The sequence below is a fragment of the Dendrobates tinctorius genome, unplaced genomic scaffold, assembly GCF_039654945.1.
Source record: "Dendrobates tinctorius isolate UK_male_01 unplaced genomic scaffold, ASM3965494v1 ptg000175l, whole genome shotgun sequence".
Lineage (NCBI taxonomy): Eukaryota > Metazoa > Chordata > Amphibia > Anura > Dendrobatidae > Dendrobates > Dendrobates tinctorius.
Window position 1 is genome coordinate 2151713 of NW_027361842.1, and position 27136 is coordinate 2178848.

The 27136-nt window shown below is 45.1% G+C and overlaps 1 protein-coding gene across 1 annotated transcript in view; it reads right to left on the minus strand.

Moving 5' to 3' along the window:
- Positions 1-1062: 1062 nt before the first annotated feature.
- DDA1 (DET1 and DDB1 associated 1) overlaps positions 1063-27136 on the minus strand; it is a 33189-nt gene continuing 7115 nt past the window's right edge. Inside the window, exons 3-5 of the mRNA XM_073551335.1 lie at positions 6594-6645; positions 6442-6503; positions 1063-2281 (exon numbers count right to left, since the gene is read on the minus strand). Of these exons, the coding sequence (XP_073407436.1) occupies positions 2174-2281; positions 6442-6503; positions 6594-6645 (222 nt within the window). The 3' untranslated portion in view covers positions 1063-2173. The remainder of the gene's footprint in view (positions 2282-6441; positions 6504-6593; positions 6646-27136) is intronic.

The following is a 27136-nucleotide window of genomic DNA, read 5'->3' on the forward strand; positions in this document are numbered from 1 at the left end:
TTGCTTACACCTTAATCAGCTGAAGTTCAGTATATACACTGCTTAAATTCTATTCCCGATTGGTCATCGAGCACTAGAAGAACAGGTATTTTACTAATATCATGAGTCACCTTACCTTTTGGACCCATAACTTCAGTATTTGGTATTAGTGCTTGCATTAATTGGGGCAGGTACAGTGTGACGTCCCTCATATGAGGTGCCTTGTGTTTTTTTTATTAATTATAAATTGTCTAATTCTATTAAAGATTAATCAATGTTTTAAATTCTGGTTCTCTGTTTCCTTGGGCTATTTACAGCAACCCTGAATGTGTTCTGTATACGAAGTAAATTCAGCACTCCAAGACAGATGCAAAGAAAGTAAAGGTATTTTATTAATATGAGCGCCATCTCTCCAGAACAGCAGCTCCATGGTAAGCTTTCTAAGAGGGTTCCCCTGTTGTGATGAAGGCCATGTAACGTGCCAAAATTATTTCTTATACAGTGGATGAACCTATATTAATAAAATACCATTACGTTCTTTGCATCTATGTTGGAGAATATATTTTTTGCATTATTCATGCAGTGGAATCCTATTCGTGCACCCACCTAGAGAGCAGTGCCGTGCAGCCCATTTTTGTCTATTGTACAGGAAGTGCCATCAGCATGACTGTCTGGACCTTTCGAATAGGTAAATATATAGGCATGTCTAAAAAGGAGTTATTTTTCTAACAGTGGGATGTGGTCACTTTTATAGGTAAACTAACAAACCAAACATTCATACATTCATGCAGTCACAGAAGTGTGTCTAGGAGTAGCACCTCTAACATACTGCTCAAAAACAAAGGATCACTATTCCATTTGCCAACAGGCTGTTTGTGTTCCCTTTATTTTTTTGAGTAGTATACATATTAGGTGTTACTCCAATACATATTTCCATGGCTATATAGCATGAATGTGTCCCCTCTAGAGACCTCTACACATGGCAAAATATTTTAAAAAGCCCTTTGGCTTGGTAGCGTATATACCTGCATCCACACATTACTAAGAAGGCATCCGCACAATATGGACTGACAATACAAACGATCTCTGCCTCAGACTTTATTGGAAGGCCACGTGAGTATTGCTTACCACAGGACATAACTGGGCTATCTACTGTGCAACAGCTTTCTAGGCAACATTTCTAATCAGGAAGCACTAGTTGAGCTTAATCGGCAACATAGTTAACGGCTCCAGATTAAGTAACAACATGATGGATCATGTTACTGAGGACACCTTCAGCTGCTCCTTCTGAAAGATCAGAAAACAAAATGGCATAAAATGTACAAAAAAAACAAAACAAACGACAGATGAGCTGAGATGAGGTTCATTAGGCGCTGGTTTAATTTGCAGGTCCTGTTGAGATGTGGACAAGCTAGGTTCTGGTGACCATTCATGTGAGCGTTACAATTGCTTAACAGTCTAGTTGACATCTAAATTGTGATTGGCTACGGACACCAGTGTACAAACACAAGGGCTTTGTGGATGTAATGCTGGGAGGTACGACAGTCACACATGTCCAAATATGTTATTCATGCAGGTACCTCTTGTACAGACTATATTTATTATGGCACACCAGTCACTGACGCAGAGTTTCACTGAGTAGTGCAACTACAGGACGCCCAGAACAGAACAATCCAACACTGAACTGATATGGTTTCCAGGGAGTAGGTGTCCTCCCAGAGGCTTGGGATGCACAAAATAAAAAGCATGCAGAAAAAAAATGTAAAAAAAAAAAAATTGAATCTTTAGCTCAAAACTTTATCAATCAGGGCCTTTGCCGCACTGGATCACAGTATTCCAGCAAGTCTTACGCAGAGTCCACCAAAACCTGGGCAACTTTAAAAACATATAAACACAGTGTAGGAGGTACAGCAAAAAAAAGGGGGGAGGGGGGGAGCTGGGTTAAAAAGGAAAAGGCGAGCAGGTTTTGAATTTTTTCACATCCATCTTTTCCCAGATGAGTTTCAGAACAGCATAAATAAAATCTTCAAGAAATAAATACAAATTTGGCTCCTGTGAGATCAGAAGAGAGATTGTATCCATAAGGAAGGCTGTGATACCTCCACCCACATAGCAAGCTAACCATGTGCTGTGAGGGAGGAAACAAAATGGAGGAGTGGGGAGTAAGGTCAGTTAAGAAGTTTCTCAGTGGTGTTTATGTGTCTTCATTCATTTCCTGGCTGTCGGTCCGGGCAATCTTTCTTGGAGGTGCAGAAGTTTCACCTATTTCTAATTGGTCTTGGTCTCTTTTCTTCGCAGCATTCTGTAGACAGACAAAAAATGGAAGTTACTGCACTTGTTTTAAAAAGAATGGAGCTGATGTCTCAACCTACCGTAAATCAGAAGTATCTTCCAACACACCAAACAGCAAAACAGACAAGGCATAATTAAAGCTACTGGGGGGCATACTGCCAGCATTTCATGCCAGCTCAATGTTAAGGCTGCATTCAAGCAGTTGTAATACATTTACCCACCTATGATGGACTAAGTCATAGGTCGCCTCTCCCTATTTGCCGGAGCCTGCACCTTTTCCAGCACATTAGTTGATCTGATCAGCTGCACAACAGCTAATTTTATCAGCTGTCACGTTCTTTTAACAGCCACGGGTGGAATCACAATCCATCCGCAGCTGTTTCTAGTTAAATGCCGCTGTCAGAGAGTGGCATTTAACTCGCGCAAACCATATGGGTTTCATTAGCTTCACCCATTGGCGTCCGTTTCACATGACCACGGGTTGCCGATGGGTTAGCATGACAACCCAGGGTCTACAGGAGACCCCTGTGGTTGTCATTGCTGAACTGCTATGAGGGCTCCTGGGGGCTCATAGCAGATGAGCATTTTTGTTACACATAGCAGGGTCCTGCGGGAGTGATAATTTGCATGAGCGGCATCATCACCACTCCTACAATTCTAATGCAGGCGTGCCACTCATTTCAGTATCGTCAATGTGTCTCTGAAGCCAGGTGTTGTTTCCTGGCTTCAGAGACACACTGAGCATAACCAGAAGCCATCTTGTGAACTTCTAAACATGCATAGTGCCCTTCTTGGAAAGCATGAAGCGTACACCCGTCTTCAGAGATGCAGTGACAATACCAAAATAAGCAGCGTGTATGTGCTAGATTTGCGTGAGCGGGGATGAGGTCTGCTCGTGCAAAGTAGGCTAGAACGCCCATGAGGGCGTGATAACATAGAAAGAGGGCCGATTAGTCTGGGCAACTAATACACCATGGATTAGTCAAAGCCCTCATTAGCATAACGAACGGGGACATTATAATTGCTTTTTTAAAGCATTTAATTGAATTATGTTATACAGGGCGTTTAATCATACATCGGTGAATGCTGCTGGGTTGGAGGGCACAGGAACCTGACAGATTTCCTTTAACCCAACAATGGAAGCCACAAAGCTTCATTCAATAGTGTGCGCACTGCCTATACACACACACACATACATAGTGCGTGTAAATACGTTTCTATTATACATACACGCACAAAGCAAATTCCAAATTCAATTTCCCAGAAGAGCATTGCACGGCCTACAAGTCTCCTCCTTACCCTTGCATGTCTCTCTCTACAAGGAAATAAGTTAACCCTTATACCCCAGTCAGACGCATTAGATGGCCAAGTCGGGTATCCTGCTTTGAACTGATAAGGTGCAGCACCCCAAAGAGTGTGTCTGCAAATTGAGATTCTGGTTTGGCTTTCATCCCAAGTTATATTGCAAAGCTTGTTTACATACCAATAATGACTTTTACAATTGAGACTTCCAATAGGTGGCCCTATAGCTCTAGTTCTCTTCCTTTCTGAAGAGGCAATTTGCATATACACATCACTCACTGAGGACTAATCTGCACATTTCGGTTAGCCTGATGGCTTCTCTAAGTGCTGCATTCATAGACATACTTCTAGTCAAGAACCTGAATGATCTCATGGAAGCAGAGATACACAAGTGCTGCCAATGAGAACTTCTGCCAACAATGACACTGAAAGAGGAACTATGTGGATGGTGAGAATCTTTATAACAGTCAACAATGGCATATGACAGAAATTGACGTTTGTGCCAAATCTAATTCCTTTCACATTTCCTGTTAAAAAATTTTCTCCAATGTTTGTTTGGCTCCATCTCATGCATTTTTTCTCTTGTAGCCAAAGCCAAAAGTAAGTTCCAAAGAAAATGAACATAAAAAGCAAAAAATTATATATCACCATTTCAGATCCAGTCCAGATTTTGGTATAGTAATTTAAGACAAAACAAAAAAAAAAAAAAAAAAAAAAAAGAAAGCCCTGCCAAAGCCATAACATTGTACTCTAGTTGTTAATTTTAACTAATTTTGCTGCAGCACAATTAAAAATTCATAATTTGATCAGAAAAAAAAGGGGGAGAGGGAGAGATTTTGTTCAATTTTTAAGCCACTTCCAGAACGCTATTGAGTGTTAAATTGCATGGCTGAGAAAATCGCCGCTACAAAAAAAAAGTTACACTGTCCGTCCACTCCAGCTGGTGGCGGCTAAAATTTTAACGGATCTGTCTTAAATCGGATGCAACCATCAGTCAAAATCCGCCGCTAATGCAAGACTATGGGGGAAAAAACGGATCTGCCAAAAAAGGGGCTGATCCGTTTTTTTCTAAAAACTGCTGATTTTGACTGACGTAAAAAAAACTGAAGTGTGAAACAGGCCTAAGTGGTGAAAAAAATTCCAAAGTTTGCTCAAAAAAAGAAAGAAAAAAAAAAAAGTGCCACTTTCCAATACCCGTAGCGTCTCCATTTTTTGTGACCTAGGGTTAGGTGAGAGCTTATTTTTTGCGCGCCGAGCTGATGTTTTTAAGGGTACCATTTATGTGCACATACAATCTTTTGATCGCCCGTTATTGCATTTTAATGCAATGTCGCAGTGACCAAAAAAAAACATAATTCTGACGTTTTGATTTTTTTCCCCGCTACGCCGTTTAGTGATCGGATTCTGAACGCGGCAATACCTAACATGTGTGTGATTTTTTTTTTGCGAAAGGGGGGCAATTTACCTTTTTTTGGCATGCTTCAATAGCCTCCATGGGAGGCTAGAAGCTGCCACAACTTAATCGGCTCTGCTACATATGAGCAGATCGCCTATATGTAGCAGAATTACTGTATTGCTATGAGCGCCGACTACCAGGTGTCACGCATAGCAATCCGGCATCAACCATAGCGGACTCAGATGGAAACATATCGCTGACCTCCGATCACGTGACGGGAGTCAGCGATGTGCCTGGTTAAATGCCACTGTCAGCGTTTGACAGCGGCATTTAACTAGTTAATAGGCGCGGGGGGGGGGGGGGGGGGGGGGGAGATCGCGATTCAACCTGCGCCTATTGCAGACACATGTCAGCTGTTTAAATCAGCTGACAAGTCCTGGCTTTGATGCGGGCTCACCGTTGGAGCCCTCAAAGTGGGGGATCTGACCTTGGACGTACTATTGCATCCAATGGCAGTAAGGGGTTAACGTGCAAAGCCCTGCACTCCGTGAATAGGCCTGTACTTCACAACCACTAATTGTGTGGAGCTGTGTATGGTTAACAAACCAAATGCAATGCACACCAGAGTATAGAAGCCCCTTAGAAGTGTTGTCCAAGTACAAGTCCCACAGTATATACCTACTGAACCCCTGTGGCATCAGCTCTATTTCTCTGCTAATCCCCACTGGTCTTTGTTGACAGGCGACAGTGGCAAAGTCTTGCCTACAGCACGACTCCTGATGCCAATCACTGGACATGGGTGATGCTGAGGTAGATGGCATAAGAGTCAAATGACTGCTTTTAGAGTTGTGTTCATCAACTTCAGTCCTCAAGAGCCACCTAGAGATCATATTTTCAGAATTACCGTAGTATTACACAGGTGATAATTCCATTACAATTCTAAAAAAAGAAATCCTGAAAATGATCTCTTGGTGGGAAATGGAGTTGAGGAACACTGAAGACTGGTTGAAAGCAGCTAAGGGGCTGTGATAAAAAAGGGGCTTTAGTACAAAAGCACTGCTTGTTTTACTAGTTAAAATGCAGGTCTGGCTTCAAGACATTTTTCTATGAAAATGGACAATCCTTTTAAAGCGAACCTGGCATTAGGAGCTTGCCAAGTAAATTGCAGGCATTGTCAGGTTTGCAGTGCTAAACATACCTGGGGTGAAGAAATCAGTCTTGTGGTTCTTGTTTAATCTGTGTAGGTAGTTTTAAGTTAATGAGATGCTCATGCTCTGGGGCAGGACTGTGGGTGGCTCTATTTTTTATGCTCTAGCCTCCATCATTATCATGGTGGCTTAAATGACAGGTCACTGAACCCTCAAGTGACCTGCCTCCTACTTAACAGTTAGGAGAACAGAATTTCAGCTGTCCAAAAAGTGGCCAAATTTAAAGATGTATTCTAACTCTCACTTAGAGAATAAAGGTCTCACCTTCTTGCCCCATTGCTGGTGTAGATAACGCAAAAGTATATTTGTTTTCTCTGTAACTATGACTGAAGGGTAAAGAAAGAAAAAAAGTTAGAACCATTACTTGACAAGTGTCAAGAATCCAACCTAAGAATGAAGGAATAAAGTACACTTACTTTGGTCAGAAGGGTACTCTCTTGTAGGGAGGTAAACTGAAGGCCGTCTATTCTGCAAAATAATTCCTCAAAGGTTACATTATACAGCGTGGAAAAGGACCCTTTATATCAATATCACGGTCATGAGAGAATATCTATACATACACACAGTCACTCCAATGTGTCTTACCTACAAGGTACACCGCAAGGTGCCTATACACAAAGACTCCCAAACATATGCTTGTACCTCAGATACTTGCTTTATATAGAATACAGAAACTAGCAGACATTTTCCCAAACTTTAAGGGAACTCATTATGAAATGCATGCCGCCAAAACCGCAAGCTGCATGAATTGGAGCCAGGTGTAGTATTTCCTGACAATATACTTTAAAGATCAGGCCGGGATCAGACTTGTGTGACATTAGCCCTAGCATGCTCTCCCCAGTGCTGCTGCAGGAGCTTGACAGGTGTCTACCTCGCATGGACAATCAGAGAGCTTTGTTACCTGGAGCGATGCTGGGAGAAGATCCCTGACTGGATGTTCAAAGTACCTTATATACTAGAGTATAAGCAGAGTTTTTCAGCACATCTTTTATACTGAAAAAGCCCCCCCATCTCAGCTTATACTCTAATCAGGGTCCCACATGACATAGGGGGAGTGGCAGCAACAGAGCAGCGGGTCACAGTAGGCAGGAGCCGGCTGCTGCGGCTAACACCTGTGCCCGCTGCTAAAGAGAAATATTCACTAAGCTCGCAGTGAATATTCATTTCTCTTTAATAGCGTATTTGAACAGAAAATGTATAGGGCGCACTATCTGTGCTAATCACAACCTCATATGAGAATAGGTGCTGCAAGGTCTTGTTAATTAGGGCACTGTACATAACTATCCGTGGTCATGACGGTATTCTGGGTATGGTCGGGGCTGTTTTTAGCCCCTTGGTTGAGGAGGGAAGGGGAGTGGGAGAGGGGGAGGGGAGAGATAACAATATCTTCTCTCTTCTCTTTTCCTCCTCCTCTTCCTCCTATTTTCTTGGTCTATTGTACTCTTTTCAATTCTGGTTGTGACATTTTTATCCTTGTATCATTATCTTTTTCAATTCTCCTATTCTATGTTTGTGTGCCCCTTCCCTTGTGTATCTGTTATACTGTATTGTCTCATGTTTGTCCATGTGTGCACTGTGCGTTCGGTAGCCTCATGTGTTCCCTTGCTCCCTGGTATAGCCTATGGATATATGGTTCATAGTGCCGCACATTGATCTATTTGTGGCACAACCATTGCAGTGTGCCGGTTTTGCGTTTCATGGGAGAGGTCTATGCGTCCCACTGGACGCATGCGCAATAGAACTCTGGTTGTTATTCACCAGTCTCATGAGGATTACATAGCGCATGCGTGGTGGCCATGTTTTCTATGAGACCGGGACGCCGGTCTTTGAATAAGTTCTCTGGATGGAGGGGGTGCTCCCAGGGCACATAAGTGCTTCCACCTGGCCTCAGTAAGGTATTTAAGCAATTTGGACTTTAGCCAGATCACTTCCCCTGATGAAGCCGCACGGGTTGTGGCGACACGCGTAGGGTATGGTTTTAGGTTGAGTACCCACTTGTTATCTCTTTATAGCTTTACCGCCTATTGTGCTTAGTGTGGCGTTTGGATCACTTGGTGGTGGACATTTTTCTTTGTGGCCTATTGTGGCCCATATGCTATATAATGGAGAGTGTATATGACTGTGGACTGAATTACTTCTTGCAGTCACCACATTATATTAGGATTATGTGGTCCTCATGAGTCTAGCTTAAAGGTGGTTGCTGAGATATCTTATAATAATGCATATGCAATCAAACCATATCAGCTATATATGTTACACATGTTATATTCAACCATTATATCATTGTGGGTTGCTCATCATGTTTTTAATATTCTTGCATCAATAAACATTTTCTATTTTCATTGAGTCTAGTGTGCGCTTTTGCAGTGGTGCTTTTTTTCTTCTCTTATTCTCTTTAATAGCGGGCACAGTAGTCACTGCTGCTGGGCAATTACGATTGCTTCCTACTTAAGGGAATTAATATTCACTGCACTCCACTCCCATGGGAGTGGAGTGCAGTGAATATTCATTCCCTTAAGTAGTGGACACATGTGATCGCCGGCTGTTGCTGGCATTGGAACAAGACGCTGCAAAGGAACACAGGGAATGCAAGCAGAACTTTTTTTTTTCCTAATGGGAGCCATGCAAACCATGATAGGGATGAGGGGGCTGTGCAAACCATGATAGGGATGAGGGGGCCGTGCATAGCAGGCTTATACTCGAGTCAATACATTTTCTCAGTTTTTTGTGGTAAAATTAGGTGCATTGGCCTATATTTGGGTCGGCTTATACTCGAGTACACACCGTATAAGTTTTCTGAAATGCTGGAGTGCTCCAGAAAATAATACATAGTGCTGTGATTCTGTCAAAGTATTTATACTCTGAACCTTTACATTCCTCCCACACAAACTTTAACGTACAAAGTGGCTTGGTCCTTAAGGGGTAATGACATAGTCTCAATTTGCAATTCTGACCTGTGTCTGCATATGCGAGGAAATAATGATGGAACGCTTCAAAATCTCCAAGTGAATCCAAGAATGTTTTTTCGTGACATATTTGTACTTTGTACTAACAATTTGTGTTTATTTAACAAAAATTACATTTTTTTTTTTTTTTTTTATAAATGTAGTGATTTTCAAACAGTTTTTATGCCCATAGATCAGTTAGTTATACCACACAAAATAGATAAACATTTCCCATATATCCATTTTACACAAACTTTTTTTTTTTAAACAATTTTTGTTAGGAGAGTTAAATGTTTATCACCAATTTTGCTTTCAGGGACCACAGCACATTGAAAGTCACTTTGAGGCATATCTGACAAAAAATACCCAAAAATGACACCATTTTAAAAGCTGCACTCCTTAAAGTGCTTAAAAACACATTCAATAAGTTTATCAACACTTTAGCTGTATCACAGGAATTAAAGCAATATGGAAGGAAAAATGCCAATTTTAATTTTTCACAAGAATTTTGCTTTAGCCCCATATTTTTCATTTTCACTAGGGCAACAGGAGAAAATGAACCATACATTTTGTTGTGCAATTTTTCCCCAGAGTACACATATCTCATATGTGGTGGAAAACTACTGTTTGAGAGCACAGCAGAGCTCAGAAGGGAAGGAACACCATTTCACTTTTGTAATGCAAAATGGGCTGAAAGTCCCCCTCTCGGCTTATACACGAGTCATACCTGGGGAGGGGGATCGGGGGTGTCAGAGATCACACTCACCCTCTGTAGCCCCCCTGCTTGCTCCATGTTCTCGGCGCTGCTGTGCTCTTCCTGCTTCAGTGGTCACGTGGTACCGCTCATTAAACTCATGAATATGCACATATTTATGCTTTAATGAGCGGTACCACGTGACTACTGAAGCAGGAAGAGCACAGCAGCGCCGAGAACATGGAACAAGCAGGGACTGCGCTGCAGAGACGAGCGCCAGGAGGGGACCATATTCACCTTTCCTCGTTCCAGAGCTGGCAACCCTGATGAGCAGCAGGAGGCGAATATACAGTTTTTTTTTGTTTTTATAATGGAGGCAGCAACATGATGGGGCCACTCACTGTGCAGCATTACCTGGGGCCACTCACTGTGCAGCCAAGGCTTATATGCGAGTCAATAAATTTCCCATTTTTTTGTGACAAAATTAGGGGGGGGTCGGCTTATACACAGTATATACGGTAGCTTGAATAGATAGCAAACACCATGCCACGTTTTCAGAGCCCCCGCTGTGCCTAAACAGTAGAAACACCCAAGTTTTGGAAACGACACCCATCGAGGCACTTCTCTAAAGGTGTGCGCACCATCTAGGTGGTGAGCACCTTGAACCCATAGGTGCTTCACAGGATTTTATAACATTGTGCCCTGAAAATGGAAAAATACATTTTTCACACAAAAATGTTGCTTTTAGCCCCAAATTTTTCATTTTCACAGCTCTAACAGGAGACAATGGACCACACAATTTGTTGTGCAGTTTATATTGAGTATAGGGATATGCCATATGTAGACAAAACTCTTGTTTGGGCACATGGAAGGGCTTGGAAGGGAAGGAGCGCAATTTGATTTTTGAAGCGCAATATTGTCTGGAATAGATTTTGGACACCATGTTGCATTTGGAGAGTCGCCGAGGTTCTAAACAGGGCTGTGGAGTCGGTAAGCCAAACCTGCGACTCCGACTCCTCAATTTCCCTTACACCGACTCCGACTCCGACTCCCACACATATTGCTTATATTTAAGTGAAAAATTTATTGTAGTACAATGTGAACCTCAGACATTTAATCATTTTTATGATCCAATAATCAAGATATTTAGATAGAACAGAATATACAGTATATTGGTGTACTACCCGGTTTTCATTCTTTTTGGTACAGATACGATATGGATAGACAGATATGGATAAATGGATATATAGATACTTTGCTATTGAAAACATTATCTATGAGCTCAAAAACCTTTCAGGTGATGCAGTTTTTTAAAAAGATGATCAGCTTTTGCAGCTGAAAAACGTATCCTCAAAAAACACTGGAAAAACGCTGTGTATGAATGTAGCCTTAGATCATGAATAGAACAGCCATTTATAGGACATTTCATAACTTTCCCAAACTCCTATAAAAAAATATTCAGCACATCCTGCATTGAATTACTGTACCCAATTTATTATATATTTTAGGAGTCGGAGTCGGTCCATTTTATACCGACTCCACCAAAATGAGCTCCGACTCCGACTCCACAGCCCTGGTTCTAAAACCGCAGAAAATCCCATAAATGTGACCCCATTTTTGAAACTACATCCCTCCAGGAACTTATTTAGGCGAGTATCTGCTGCGTCACAGAATTTTATAACATTGGACTGAGAAAAAAATGTTTTTTTTTTTGGTTTGTTTTCAACAAAAATGTTGCTGAAGGCCTATATTTTTAATTTTCACAAGGGTAACAGGAGAAATTGCACAACAAATTACGTGGTCAATTTTTTCCTGAGTACAGGGATTAGGCTAGGGTCACACTGCGTTAAAGCAGTCTGTTCAACGCATAGCGCTGACGGACTGCATTAACGCTATAGCATAACGCGATCGCGTTATGCTATATCGCTAGTGCAGATGCTTCATCTGTGCTAGCGGTGACGGAGCCTTGGACACTGCAGCCCGCGACTGAGGCTTCGTCACAGAATGACGGCACATCTCGAACGCATGCCGATTATGGCATGTGTTAGTGATGCGCCCGATAATGGCAGGGAATGGCAGCGTTAACAGACAGCGTTACATAGCGTTATGCCGTGTTGTAACGCAGTCTGTCTACCGAACTGCCATAACGCAGTGTGACCCCAACCTTACCTATACATGATCAGAAACTCTTGTTTGGGCACACAAGGGATCGAGGGGGAAAGAACTTGACTTTTAGAAAACAACTTTTTGCGAAAATAGATGCCAAAACAGCAATAACCCCCACAAGTGACCCCATTTTGGAAACTACACCTCTCAAACAATTCCTCAAGAAGTGTAGTGAGCATTTTAAACTCCGATATTTCACAGAATTTTACAACATTGAGTGTGAAGTGTGAAAATGAAATTTCATTTTTTCCCACTACAATGTTATTTTAGCCTCAAGTATTCAAATCTCAAAAGGCAATAATTGTGTAGCCATTAGCCCCTTTATCCCGGGGCCATTTTCTCTTCTTCAAAGAGCAATAAATTTATTTTTCCATCAATATGGCCATGTGAGGGCTTGTTTTTTGTGGGACGAGTTGTAATTTTCAACGAAACCATTTACTTTACCATATAATGTACTGGAAAATGGGAAAAATTTCAAGTATGGTGAAATTGGAAAAAAAAAAATGGAATTCCACAATTGTTGCGTACGCTTGCGTTTCATTAGCCAGTAACGCGGGTTTTTTTTACGCACGTCATCCGCATGCGGATGACAGCGGATATTTGACGCTGCAAAAAATGCAACAAGATGCGTTTGGCGCCCCCAACCGCATACCGCGGAAAGGACAACTGTACTCAAACGCACCCGAACGCATGTCCCTGTACACAAGACGTATGCAGATGTATATATGCGAATCAAACGCAGCGGATTAAACCGCAAATGTGAAGCCAGCCTTAAGCAGACTACTGGGACTGGTATGGATCCAATATCCATGAACCTTGCCAGCCTAATACCAGGTCACAGCAGTCTGCTTACCTTGGATGATTAGCGAAAATAGTGGGATCCCCGCAAAAAAAAAAAAAAAAAAAAAAAAATGCATGGGGTAACCCCCTATTTTTGTTAACCAGCCATGGAAAAATCAGACAGCTGCAGCATGGCATTCTCAGGCTGGCGAGGCCCATGGATTTTGGCCCTCACAAGCCTAAAAATAGCAGCCTGCAGCGGCCCCACAATTGGCGCATCCAAAGATGCGTCAATTATGGCACTTTACCGAGCTCTTCCCACTTGCCCTGTAGCGGTGGCAAGTGGGATAATTTGTGGGGTTGATGTCACCTTTGTATTGTCCAGCGACATCAAGCCCAAGGCTTAGTAATAGAGGAGCGTCTATATATCCATTACTAATCCTATAATTATATGGTAAATAAAGACACAGCCAGAACAAAGTCCTTTATTTGAAATAATGACACAGACGCCTTTAATATTCTTAAATTAAACCATACTTACTGCATCGCCTATTCCACCAAACCCCTCGATCTCCTGTTAAAGAGAAATAAAATAAAAAAGCAACAGTATACCAAACCTGTCCGCTGAGAAGATATCCATACTATCCCACGACAAGTCCAGCTCTGCTATGTCTGGATGCCTTTGGCTGAACGGTGGCATTATGCCACCATCCAGCCTGACATCCAGACACCGCAGAGCTTGAAGATGATGACCGCGGTTGACCGGAGATAACTCAGTCACCAGGGTCACGTGCACTGCAGTTCTCACGGTCAGCTCATCTCATCGCGAGAACTGCAGTGGACGAGAACTTCTGACTGTGGAAGAAGGCAAGACATTTAAATTAGTTCACATGCGTAGCAAAGCTAGGTTCACATTAGCGCTTGAGTAAGCAGCGTATCATACGAATCCAAACGCATGTTTTACGCAGAGTTTTTTTATTCACATCTTACACATGATGCCAAAAAAAAGCTGCGTTTGCGTTGTTTATGTGCATGCGTTCGATATGACAGAAAATGGGCGTGTCTCATGGGATTTCTATTTACATTTTGAAGAACGCATGCGTATCGAACGGATGCATACGCATGTCCTTGCGTACGCATGCGTTCCCATAGACAGTAATGCGTTGTTTTTTTTACGCACACATCCGCATATTTGACGGATTTTTGCCACTTGCCGCCTCCAAAAATGTTACATGTTGCGGTCGCCGGACCCCGCCGCACACCAAAAAAACATGCATTCGTACGCTGACACAAGCTAACTGATGCAAATGCATGTTCCTGTGTACACCATGTTAAAGTTACACATGACGCATGTGGATTGCTGCGGATGAAACGCTGCACACACAGACGCAAATGTGAAACCAGCCTAAGCTGAGTTACCGCACTTAGTATGCACGTGACTATAAAGGTGGTTTGACTGCAGCTAATGATAGTGAATGGGAAACTTATGCTGTGGAGAAGGAGCGTCTCCACAACATAGACATGTCCGTAGCTTTAGCATAAATAACGGCACTAGGCAGGGGTCCCAGGCATTTCAAAAAATCCTCAACATACATCAATTTGGCCGGTTATCTAACTTTAAAATTAATGCCTCGAAATCAATATATCCCTGTCAAACACCCAATTGACCTCTCTCCGTAGACAAGCCCCTTTCTCCTGGTCCACAGATTCTATAAAGTACTTGGGGGTATCGATTACTAAAGATCCTGCAAACCTATTTCATACTAACTATTCCCCCCTGCTGAAGAAAGTAGAAGCGCTGATGAGGTCATACAACCTACCTAAATTATCTTGGCTGGGACGTATTAATGTTTTTAAAACTTATGTTATGCCAGTAATACTATACACCAGGACTATGGTCCCTATACATATACCACAAACTCTCTTTAAAAATTTAAAATCCTTAATATCTAAATTCGTATGGAAGCAAAAACCTGCAAGGTTACCTTATAAACTCTCATATCCAAATACCTCAGGAGGATTGGGGGTTCCGAACCCATATCTTTATTACAAAGCTATACGCTTGCGTAATGGCTGAAGGTGGTGCATAGCCATGAAACAGGAGATCAGTACAACATAGATCTGATATTATTAGGTCCTGAGGGAGTGCCATGCCTATGGTCTAGGGCGAGGCCTTCCGTAGCTCTTGGGTTAGCTGAAGTGACTGTCCACTTTACGGGTTAAACGTTTGATAATTGATGATCTCCCTCCAGATTCCTTCTCGTCCACACAGGCGCCTATTGCTACAATACCATTCTTGGTGGATCCTGGATTTCATGACCCCCTATAACCTTTGGGCTAGACTACCCAGAGAAACGTTGAATAGCTTCTATGAGGGCAATGTCCTCGAAAATGGGGATTGGCCTGGAAATGCACTGATCCAACCAGGAAATTTCCTCCAAACGCAACATGTTAAACGAGCTCTTTAACAATTTAAACAACAATACCCACTCAAATCCACTTGGTCCTGGCTAGATATCATGACTAAACTCCCGACTCCGAGACCAAAACTTATATCTCGTATACATTCCCGACTTATTACCCCCTCCCCAAGGATTTAAACCATCATTTTTATTTTCCTGGGAGTCAGAACTTAACATTAACTTCTCAGATGAACAGACCTTCAGGATACTTCTTCACACACGTGGCTTCTCCAGATGTATTTTACTCCAAGAAAATTCTTATAAAATATTAACTAGATGGCATATGACCCTGGTCAAACGCCATCTGGGGATAGCTGACTCTAGTATATGTTGGAGATGCCACAAGCAGAGGGGACACCACACACATCTTCTGGGAATGCCCGGTGATAAAGGTATTTTAGGAGGGGATTAATTTTACTCTTAAAAAGTTATAGCTAATTAAAACTGACCTACAAGCCTCAGATGCCTTACTTTCATGCCCATCAAAAAACTTCAAGTCAGTAAAGCATGGGCTTCTCCTGCTACTGGTGGGTGCAGTAAACCACCTGATAACCTTACACTGGAGAGACGAGACTCCTCCCTCCATACCGAGTGGACCTCCAAGGTGAACCAAATCCCCCGCCTCGAAGAACTCTCGAGTTGGGAGGTTCCCTATGTGTGTACTTGGGCTCCCAGGAAAAAGCTGCAATTGGGTAAGGACTAGAAAGACCATTATGAATACTTTTCGCCCTGCTATACGACTCCTGAACACCTTTGTTAAGCTAAATGTTTGAGGTTTCGGCATGTGTACCTTCACTAGTTTATGTTATACCTAGTTGATATCCCCCTTTTCTTTCATGTTTTCCCTTACCTCATCCCCCATGTTCCTCCCCCATCCTCGACCCACTCAACCTTCACGCCCCCCTCCTCCTCTAGTATTACCATACATGTCAATTTAACCACAAAATGCTTCATGGTCTGATTGTAATTTTGACATGTCATTCTTCCTGTATTCTCTTGTAAAAATAAAGAATTTACAAAAAAAAATAAATAAATAAATAGACATGTCCGGTTACTCAGGGATGCCGCGGGCGTCTTAACGCATAGTGGACATGAGATTTCTTGAAATCCCATCCACTATCCTGTAACATCTGCACGCTACGGGTTTGAGGCTGCGGATGTACACAGCTTCAAACACGCAGCGTTTACCGACAGTGGAAACATACCCTGACACTGATTACACAAGAAACACAAAATGGATTTCTTCTCCCCAGGAATCATTTTAACATTATATAAAACAAAACCATTTAAGGACCACGTCATATTTGAAGCAACTTTGCAGGGCTTAAGTTACAGAAAATGTCCAAAAGTGACACCTTTCTAAAAACTGCACCCCCCCCCCCCCAGGTGCTCAAAACAACATTCAAGAAGTTTATTAATTCTTCAGATGCTTCCTAGGAAAAAATAAATATTTAATTTTTCCTCACAAAAAGTTTCCTTTAGGCCTGTTTCACACTTCCGCTTTTTGACATCAGTCAAAATCAGCCAATTTTTTAAAAAAACAGATCCGCCAGAAAAAGGGCGGATCTGTCTTTCCCCCATAGACTTACATTAGTGGCGGATCTTGACTGATGTTTGTTCGTCCCACCCGTTTTTTTGACGGATCCGCCAAGATTTCAGCGTCTCCCGGGCGGATGGGACGGACACTGCAACGTTTTATTTTTCTTTGACGGTCCGCTATTTTGCTGTGCGCATGCCTGGAAGCATTTTAACTATGAAATGCCGTTCTGGGGAGCGGCGAAAATTCTCTTTCCTTTTTCCTTAAAATGACCTGCGGTTTTCCCCCACGGTTTATCACCTCTACAATGGAGGAGATGGTAAACCGCAGCAGAATCCGCAGAAAAGTAGTGACATGTCATTTCTTTCTGCGAATTCAAAACCGCAGCTTTTCTGCAGTTAAAAATCCACAGCATGTGCACAGCAGAATGTAAATCCCATACGATAACATGCTACTGTACACTGTCTGCAGAACTGCTGCGGTTCTGCTGTGGCCAAAACCGCAGCGGAACGGCAGCAAAAACCGCAGCATGTGCACATAGCCTTAAAATGCAGACTTCGGCAGATCCGTCAAAACCACGGTCCGGTGACACCTGTTAGTTTCTCAACGGACACGGATCCGTTCTCCGCCTTTTTCACGGATTGCAACTGACAAAAAAAACGTAAGTGTGAAACAGGCTTTAGACATACCCTTGCGAAAGTAAGAAAAAAAGTAACTGGGGAAAAATGGACCATACAATTTGTTGTGCAATACCTCCCGAGTACGCCTATACCTCATATGAGGGAGAGAACTACTGTCGCACAGCAGAGTTCGGAAGGAAAGTAGCACCATTTGACTTTTTGAATGCAAAATTTGCTGGAATAATTAGACTCCATGTCGCGTTTGGAGAGCCCCTGATGTGCCTAAATAGTTGAAATTCCCCAACAAGTGAACCCATTTTGGAAAATAGACTCCTTAGAGCAGTGGTCCCCAACCTTTTTTGCACCAGGGACCGGTTTCAAGCAAGACCATTCTTCCATGGCCCGGCAGGGCGGGGATGGAGGTGTGGCAGGGGCGGGGCTTTGGTCATAAGGGGGCGGGGCTATGGACACGGTTGTAGTGTAGCAGTGCATACTTGGAATTAAATAACATTTATAATGTGACTCAACTCACCATAGGTTTTGAATAAGTGCTCCATCACCCCCTTCTCCCCATCACCCCCTTCTCCCCATCACTCCCTTCTCCCCATCACTCCCTTCTCCCCATCACTCCCTTCTCCCCATCGCCTTCAGCCCATCACTCCCCTCTCCCCATCACTCCCCTCTCCCCATCACTCCCCTCTCCCCATCACTCCCCTCTCCCCATCACTCCCCTCTCCCCATCACTCCCCTCTCCCCATCACTCCCCTCTCCCCATCACTCCCTTCTCCCCATCACTCCCTTCACCCCATCATTACCTTCACCCCATCATTACCTTCACCCCATCATTACCTTCACCCCATCATTACCTTCACCCCATCACTCCCCTCTCCCCATCATTGCCTTCACCCCATCACTCCCTTCTCCCCATCACTCCCCTCTCCCCATCATTGCCTTCACCCCATCACTCCCCTCTCCCCATCATTGCCTTCACCCCATCACTCCCCTCTCCCCATCATTGCCTTCACCCCATCACTCCCCTCTCCCCATCATTGCCTTCACCCCATCACTCCCCTCTCCCCATCATTGCCTTCACCCCATCACTCCCTTCTCCCCATCACTCCCTTCTCCCCATCACTCCCTTCTCCCCATCACTCCCTTCTCCCCATCACTCCCTTCTCCCCATCACTCCCTTCTCCCCATCACTCCCTTCTCCCCATCACTCCCTTCACCCCATCATTACCTTCACCCCATCATTACCTTCACCCCATCATTACCTTCACCCCATCATTACCTTCACCCCATCACTCCCCTCTCCCCATCATTGCCTTCACCCCATCACTCCCTTCTCCCCATCATTGCCTTCACCCCATCACTCCCCTCTCCCCATCATTGCCTTCACCCCATCACTCCCTTCACCCCATCACTCCCCTCTCCCCATCATTGCCTTCACCCCATCACTCCCCTCTCCCCATCATTGCCTTCACCCCATCACTCCCTTCACCCCATCACTCCCTTCTCCCCATCACTCCCTTCTCCCCATCACTCCCTTCTCCCCATCACTCCCTTCTCCCCATCACTCCCTTCTCCCCATCACTCCCTTCTCCCCATCACTCCCTTCTCCCCATCACTCCCTTCTCCCCATCACTCCCTTCTCCCCATCACTCCCTTCTCCCCATCTCTCCCTTCTCCCCATCTCTCCCTTCTCCCCATCTCTCCCTTCTCCCCATCACTCCCTTCTCCCCATCACTCCCTTCTCCCCATCACTCCCTTCTCCCCATCACTCCCTTCTCCCCATCACTCCCTTCTCCCCATCACTCCCTTCTCCCCATCACTCCCTTCTCCCCATCACTGCCTTCACCCCATCACTGCCTTCACCCCATCACTCCCCTCTCCCCATCACTCCCCTCTCCCCATCACTCCCCTCTCCCCATCACTCCCCTCTCCCCATCATTGCCTTCACCCCATCACTCCCTTCACCCCATCATTACCTTCACCCCATCACTCCCTTCTCCCCATCATTGCCTTCACCCCATCACTCCCCTCTCCCCATCATTGCCTTCACCCCATCACTCCCTTCACCCCATCACTCCCTTCTCCCCATCACTCCCTTCTCCCCATCACTCCCTTCTCCCCATCACTCCCTTCTCCCCATCACTCCCTTCTCCCCATCACTCCCTTCTCCCCATCACTCCCTTCTCCCCATCACTCCCTTCTCCCCATCACTCCCTTCTCCCCATCACTCCCTTCTCCCCATCACTCCCTTCTCCCCATCACTCCCTTCTCCCCATCACTCCCTTCTCCCCATCACTCCCTTCTCCCCATCACTCCCTTCTCCCCATCATTGCCTTCACCCCATCACTGTCTTCACCCCATCACTCCCCTCTCCCCATCATTACCTTCACCCCATCACTCCCTTCTCCCCATCATTGCCTTCTCCCCATCATTGCCTTCTCCCCATCATTGCCTTCTCCCCATCATTGCCTTCACCCCATCACTCCCCTCTCCCCATCACTCCCTTCTCCCCATCATTGCCTTCACCCCATCACTCCCCTCTCCCCATCATTGCCTTCACCCCATCACTCCCCTCTCCCCATCATTACCTTCACCCCATCACTCCCTTCTCCCCATCATTGCCTTCACCCCATCACTCCCCTCTCCCCATCATTGCCTTCACCCCATCATTGCCTTCACCCCATCACTGCCTTCACCCCATCACTGCCTTCACCCCATCACTGCCTTCACCCCATCACTGCCTTCACCCCATCACTCCCTTCACCCCATCATTACCTTCACCCCATCACTCCCCTCTCCCCATCATTGCCTTCACCCCATCACTGCTGTCTCTCCATCACTTCCCTCATGGCCTTCTCCTCATGTCCCTATCTCCTCCAGGGCCAGGCTACACAAACACAGACCAACACACACACACACACACACACACATACACATACACATACACATACACATACACATACACACATACACATACATATACATACATACACAGACACCACCTCTCCTCTCACCTGTCCGCCGCCCGCGCTTCCTCGCTCTGACACAGCAGTGGCCGCGCTCCTCTCTGTGTCAGAGACAGGAAGCGCGGGCGGCGGGCAGGAAGCTGGACGGGTCCTTGCAGCTCCGCTCCTGCTATTCCCTCTTGCAGGCAGCGGAGCTGCTTGGATCGCTCCCTGCCGCCGCTAAGAACTGCTGCGCGCCGCCCCAGCCCCCGCTACGCCACTGACCGCCCCTGGCTCCCCTTGTGTCCGCGGACCGGCAAGGGCACTGCAGCGGCCCGGCGGTTGGGGACCCCTGCCTTAGAGAACTTATCCAGATGTGTGTTGAGCACCTTGATCCCCCAGGTGTTTCACTGAAGTTTATAACGTTCAGCTGTGAAAATTTAACAAAAAAAAAAAAAATCCCACAAAAATGTTTTTAAGCCCCAAATGTTATATTTTCACAAATGGACCTTGAAATTTGTTCTGCAATTTCTCCTGAGTTCACAGATACCCCAGACACGGGGAGACTCGGGAGGAACGCAGCGCTATTTGCCTCTTGGAGCGCAGATTTTCCTAGAACAGTATGGGGACTCCATACACAGAGCCCCTAATTGCTAGAAGAGCAGAATCCCCCCTCAAGTGGCCCCATTTTGGAAATTCTACCCCTTTGCGAATTTATGTACAGATGTAGTGACGATTTTGACTCCATGGGCGTTATCCAGAAACAGCAGTATTGGATGCTGCTGAGTGAAACAAGCTGCCATTGTACTGACCAGTACGCTGCAGTCACCAGTACATATTATGCCTAGTTCATGTTTCTGGAGACACACACCTGTAAATTAGGCCGGCTCTCATCACTACAGAAATGCCAAACATGTGGACGCTATATGTAGTTTAAGCACACTGGGGCTCAGATGGGAGGGGGGCATTTGGGAGCGGAGAATTTCCGGAATTTCTTTTGGTGGGTGAGAAGTCATTTTGCTTTTCCAGAGCCTTTGTGCTACGTGGAAGCCACCTATATTTCCGTTAACAGATGACAGACCTGAGTTGGGCTACTTGCCTTTTTTGTGAATGGAGTTGAAGCTTTTATTGGGAACATTTTACATAACATTTGAGATCACTTATCTTCTGGTCTACGCTGAGCACTTTCTTTGGGGTTGCCATCTAAATCTGAGCCATGTGATTCATATAAAACCCCCCGGGGGATCCATTCACTATAATGAAGCAGCAGAGTTACTCTGAACTAGCCTCTGTTCAGCGGTGTCCTTTTCAGAAGTGCACAAAACTATGGCTGATTGCACTTTTATGCAATCCTAAAAAGACAGACACTGCCAGATCATAGGTGGACATTCATCCACTCAAAGCCGACTTTTATTCCCCATTGACTTGCATTGGGGTCAGGTTTCGGACAAAACGCCGACTTTTTTTTGCCCTAGTCGGACCAGTTTCATCTGAAACAAATTTTGTTTCATGAAACCCGATCCAACCAAAGTCGTTCAACTCTAATTGGGACCATTTTCAGACACATGACATTTTCTGATCCCTTTCTATTCTGATTTTTAAGAGGTAGAATGTTTGCTTTTTTACATAAATAAGCCGGATTACTTACCGGTAATGCTCTTTTAATGAGTCCACGACAGCACCCACTGGAGGTATCGGATCCGCCCATTTGGAACAGGAAACCCTACAGGAAAGATAAAAGGGGCGGTCCGCCTTTCCTCCTCAGTTTTACGTTTCAGAGTACCAGAAGGACCGCCAAGGATTAGGCAATGTTCTCTTATTTTAACATCTTTCTTATCCATTATTTGGTAATACTTTAACTATTGATATCTTTAGGGGGGGAAGTGAACGGGTGCTGTCGTGGACTCATTAAAAGAGCATTACCGGTAAGTAATCCGGCTTTTTACTCTTCGCCACGACAGCACCCACTGGAGAGATTCCAGAGACCATCACCTGGGTGGGACCACCGTGCCAAGGATAGTCCTGCCAAAGCTTAAGTCAGAGGTTGATGAAAGATCAAGTCTGTAGTGGTTATAGAAGGTAGAAGGGGATGACCAAACTGCCGCCTTACATATAGTTTCAATCGGAACATCTCCCTTTTCCGCCCAGGAGGTTGCCATTGCCCTGGTGGAATGCGCCCTGATGTTCCCTGGAGGATCTTCGTTTTTTGCGGAGTAGGCTAAACGAATGGCCTCTCTGATCCACCGGGAAATGGTGCTCTTCGTGACTCCATACCCCTTCTTACAGCCCTGAAATGAAACAAATAGGGCCCTACTCTGCCTCCAACTGTTGGACCTCTCAATACATTTTAGGACAGTTCTTTTGACGTCCAGAGTATGGAACCTCTGCTCTTCCGGAGTAGAGGGATTTTTATAGAAGGTTGGGAGGAGTATCTCCTGAGATCTATGGTATTTTGTTGCCACTTTTGGCAGGTAGGCAGGGTCTGGTTTTAATACCAATCTGTCTTGGTATTCTTGAAAAAAAGGTGGATCTATTGACAAGGCCTGAATATCACCCACTCTTCTAGCTGAGGTTAGTGATACTAAGAGGGCCATTTTAAGTGCTAAGTATTTGAAGGGTATTGTGTCGATCGGCTCAAAGGGGTCTACCGTTAGGGCGTCTAAGACCAGATTTAGATCCCATGTAGGGACGGAGGGTATGTGGATTGGAGTTATTCGTTCACATGCTGTAATAAAACGAGTTATCCATTTGTTGCCTGCTATATTATGGCCATATAGTGCTCCTAATGCCGATATTTGTACTTTCAGTGTATTTACTGCTAAGCCTAAGTCTTTCCCCTTCTGCAGAAATTCCAAGATTGGGATTATCGGAACTTCTGTTGTATGAGGTACTGTATGGAATTGAAGAAATTTTTTCCATATTCTAATGTAAATCTGGGTCGTGGACTGTTTTCTACTTTGTAGTAGTGTAGCAATTAAGGACTCCGAGAATCCTCTTGTCCTCAATAACTGCCTCTCAAATTCCACGCCGTCAAGTGCAAGCTGAGCACTTGAGGGTGGAAAAAGGGGCCTTGGGAGAGTAGATTGGCAGTCGGAAGGACCCAAGGATCTGTTATCGACATAATCTGCAGCCACGAAAACCACGGTCTTTTTGGCCAGAACGGTGCTATTAAGATTATTCTTGCTTTGTCGTCTCTGATCTTCCGAATTACTTGAGGTAGGAGGATCAATGGAGGGAACGCATACGCTAGGTTGAAATTCCATGGAACTAGAAAGGCGTCCAGTATGTTTGGGTGATCTGACGGAGATAGGGAAGCAAAGGTTTTTATCTGCCTGTTCTCCCTTGTGGCAAAAAGATCCACCTCGGGTTGTCCCCATGCGGCTACTATGTCCCTGAAGACCTTCCGATTGAGGCACCACTCTCCTTGTCGTAGAGTGTGACGGCTTAGGAAGTCTGCCTTTTGATTGCTCTCGCCTCTTATATGAAGGGCCGAGAGGGACAAAAAATAGTTTTCTGCTAAGTTTAAAATTTTTGCCGCTGAAGACATCAGAGTCTCTGATCGAGTTCCTCCTTGTCTGTTTATATATGCCACTGTGGTGGTATTGTCCGACAGGATCCTTACATGCTTCTGTTGGAGCTGCGGAAGGAAGTTGTATAGAGCATAGAACACTGCAGTCAGTTCTTTTAAATTAGATGAGTAATCACATTCCTCTTTACTCCACCTTCCCTGATAAAACCCATTCTCCATGTGGGCTCCCCAGCCCTGGGGACTGGCATCGGTGGTTACAATACAGGATGGAACTATAACCCATGGGACTCCTGAACATAAATGGTCATCGTCTAACCACCACTCTAGGGAAGTCAAGACTTCTTGTGACAGGGTTATTTTGCTCTGTAAACGACCACTATGTCGCTTATCCTCCTGGAGGATCTGGTGTTGTAGTGTACGGACATGGTACTGGGCCCACCGGACTGCCGGGGTGCAAGAATTTAGTGATCCTAATAGTGACATTGCTCCTCTTAAGGATACACGTGGTTTATCTATAGCTGCTTGTATTTTTTGTTTTGTGAGGATGATTTTTACCTGGGGTAGTAGACATCTCTGGGTCAAGGAATCTAGTTGAAATCCTAGAAATGTCTGGAGAGATTGCGGATCGAGTCTGGACTTTTGGATATTGATGATCCAGCCAAGGCTCTGAAAAGAGGAGACTGCGTCAGTCACGCGTTCAGTACATTGTTTGACTGAATTCCCAATTACTAGGAAGTCGTCTAGATATGGTACAATTAGTGTGTCCTTTTGGCGAAGGTAGGCCATCACTTCTGCCATCACCTTGGTAAATATTCTTGGTGCCGTGGAAAGCCCGAAGGGCATGGCCGCGTATTGGAAATGACGAATCCTGCCCTCGACTTCCACTGCGACTCTTAGGTATTTCTGGAATCTGTTGTGTATAGGGAGATGATAATAAGCATCTTTTAAATCAATCCCTGCCATTACGCAATTTGGGAAAAGAAGCTTTATAGTGGATCTAATCGATTCCATTTTGAACTTATAATTTTTTATAAATGAATTTAGCTTCTTTAAATTAATAATGGTTCTAAATGTACCGTCTGGTTTAGACACCAAAAACAGGGGAGAGTAAAAGCCTCTACCCTGTTGTTCCTCAGGGACGTCAACTAAAACTTTTTTAGCTAGCAGGACTCGAATCTCGTCTTCGAGAGCCTTTTGCTGAAGTGAGGAATTAAGGCGAGTTATAACAAAGAACTCATAGGGGATTCGAAGGAATTCAATCTTTATTCCTTCCTTGATTATATTCAAAATCCATGGGTTTAATGTAATTTGTTCCCATTTGGTAAAAAAAAAATTTTAATCTGCCCCCAACCGGTGGGTCTAAACTTTTAATTTTTTTCTCTCCTATATGTTGGCCCTCTGAAGATGGTACCCTTCTGCTTTTCGTCTTTCGTGGCCCATCTCGTTCTGTCCGATTGTCTTCTTCTCCCGAATGGCCGTCTTTTAAAGGTTTTCCTATAAAACGGAATGGGAGAATCACTGAAGGCCTTTTTCCTTTCTTTTGCCTTGGCGAGAATTTCGTCTAAGGCTTTTCCGAAGAGGAACTCACCCTCGCATGGGGTTGCACTAATTTTGGATTTTGATTGTGCATCCCCTTTCCAGCTTTTTATCCAAAGCGCGCGTCTGGCGTTATTCACCAGGGCTGCCGACCTTGCTGCAAGTCTTAGGGTGTCCGCTGAAGCGTCTGCCATAAAGGCAGCTGCCCCTCTTATCAACGGGATGGCTGCACGCAGTTTCTCCCTTGACACTCTTTGCTCAATCTGCTGGTCTAATTGATCTAGCCATACCAGCATTGACCTAGCAGTACATGTGCTGGCTATTGCGGGTTTGAATACCCCGGTGGTGGACTCCCAGGACCTTTTGAGCGAGGATTCAGCCTTTCGGTCCAATGGGTCTGCTAACAATCCTGCGTCCTCGACCGGGATCGAGGTTTGTTTGGAAGTGGAGGATATGACAGCGTCCACCTTTGGTATTTTAGACCATTTTAATAGATCTTCATCAGTGAACGGGTACTTCCGTTTTGAAGCGGATGGGAGAAAACCCCTCTGGTCGTGTTTTTCCCATTCCCTTTTGATGAGATCTTTAATTGCCGGTATTACTGGAAATGATCTCCTCTTTTTTTCTGCCAATCCCGCAAACATAATGTCCTGCGCGGTCTGGGCTCCCCTTTCCTCTTCACACCCCATAGTATTCCTAACCGCTTTTACCAGGTTATCTACGCTGTCCAGAGGAAAACATGCGCGTCCTTCCGCCTCCGAGGATGATGATGAGGACGTGGATGCGGAGCCTGAGTTTAACCCCTGTTCTTCCTCTGACTCTGAACTGACAATAACCTGTTTTCTATGCCTGGACTCTGCGGGAGTGCTGGAGCGGTTGATGGCTTGTATTTCCTCCCTAATTATGGCTCGGATATCCTGAGAAGATATCGTCGGCCCCTGCCTGGTCTCTTTCATGCATTGTTTGCAGAGTTTTTTGGGGTAGGAGTCAGGGAGAGGCTCTGAACATAATGCACATTCTTTATGTTTTGTTTTTCCTTTTTTCTTTGACTGAAACGGGAGGTCAAAGGTAAAGAGAGGGGGGAGGAGAGGAGGTTAGCTTAATAGGTAGAGCATATGCTTTGCACACTCACCCAGTGAAGCTTAATACCGGTTCAGATGGCTGAGACGGTTTGAATCGGGTTTCTGCTGCCTCGCTCCTGCGGGCAGTCTCCGTCCTGGCGCTGCGGTCCCTGGTGGAGTTGCCCCCAGCTGAATCCCCTGCTGGGGTTTGCGACTCTGCGGGGGACGACATGTTCCAATGTTGCAGCGCTGCAGCGCTGTTTTATCTGTATCGTTGCCCCGGAAGTCGCCCTGTCACAGGGCGCATGCGCCGCGTCATCGCCATCTTACCCCGGAAGTTCAACCATTACTTCCGGGGTATGGGAGCGTCGGGCGCCGGCCTGCTCCCGCGCCACCGCTATTAACACACGCGGCTCGCGCGCACATGGCCTCACCATCCACGCTATACCCCCACCGATGGGAATGGGGGGGGGGGGGGGGAAATCTCCCGGATGCCAGACCGGCGCGCTCCCTGGTAAGACCGGGCGGCCCTCCCCGGACCCGGCCATTACCACTATGCCACCAGACGAGGGGGGAGCCGTCAAACGGAGTCTCCCCCGACGCTGCCTCCGGACCGCAGCCCCTGCCATTCCCGAAGAGACCGCACAGGCGGATGCATGGCCCAGGTAAGAT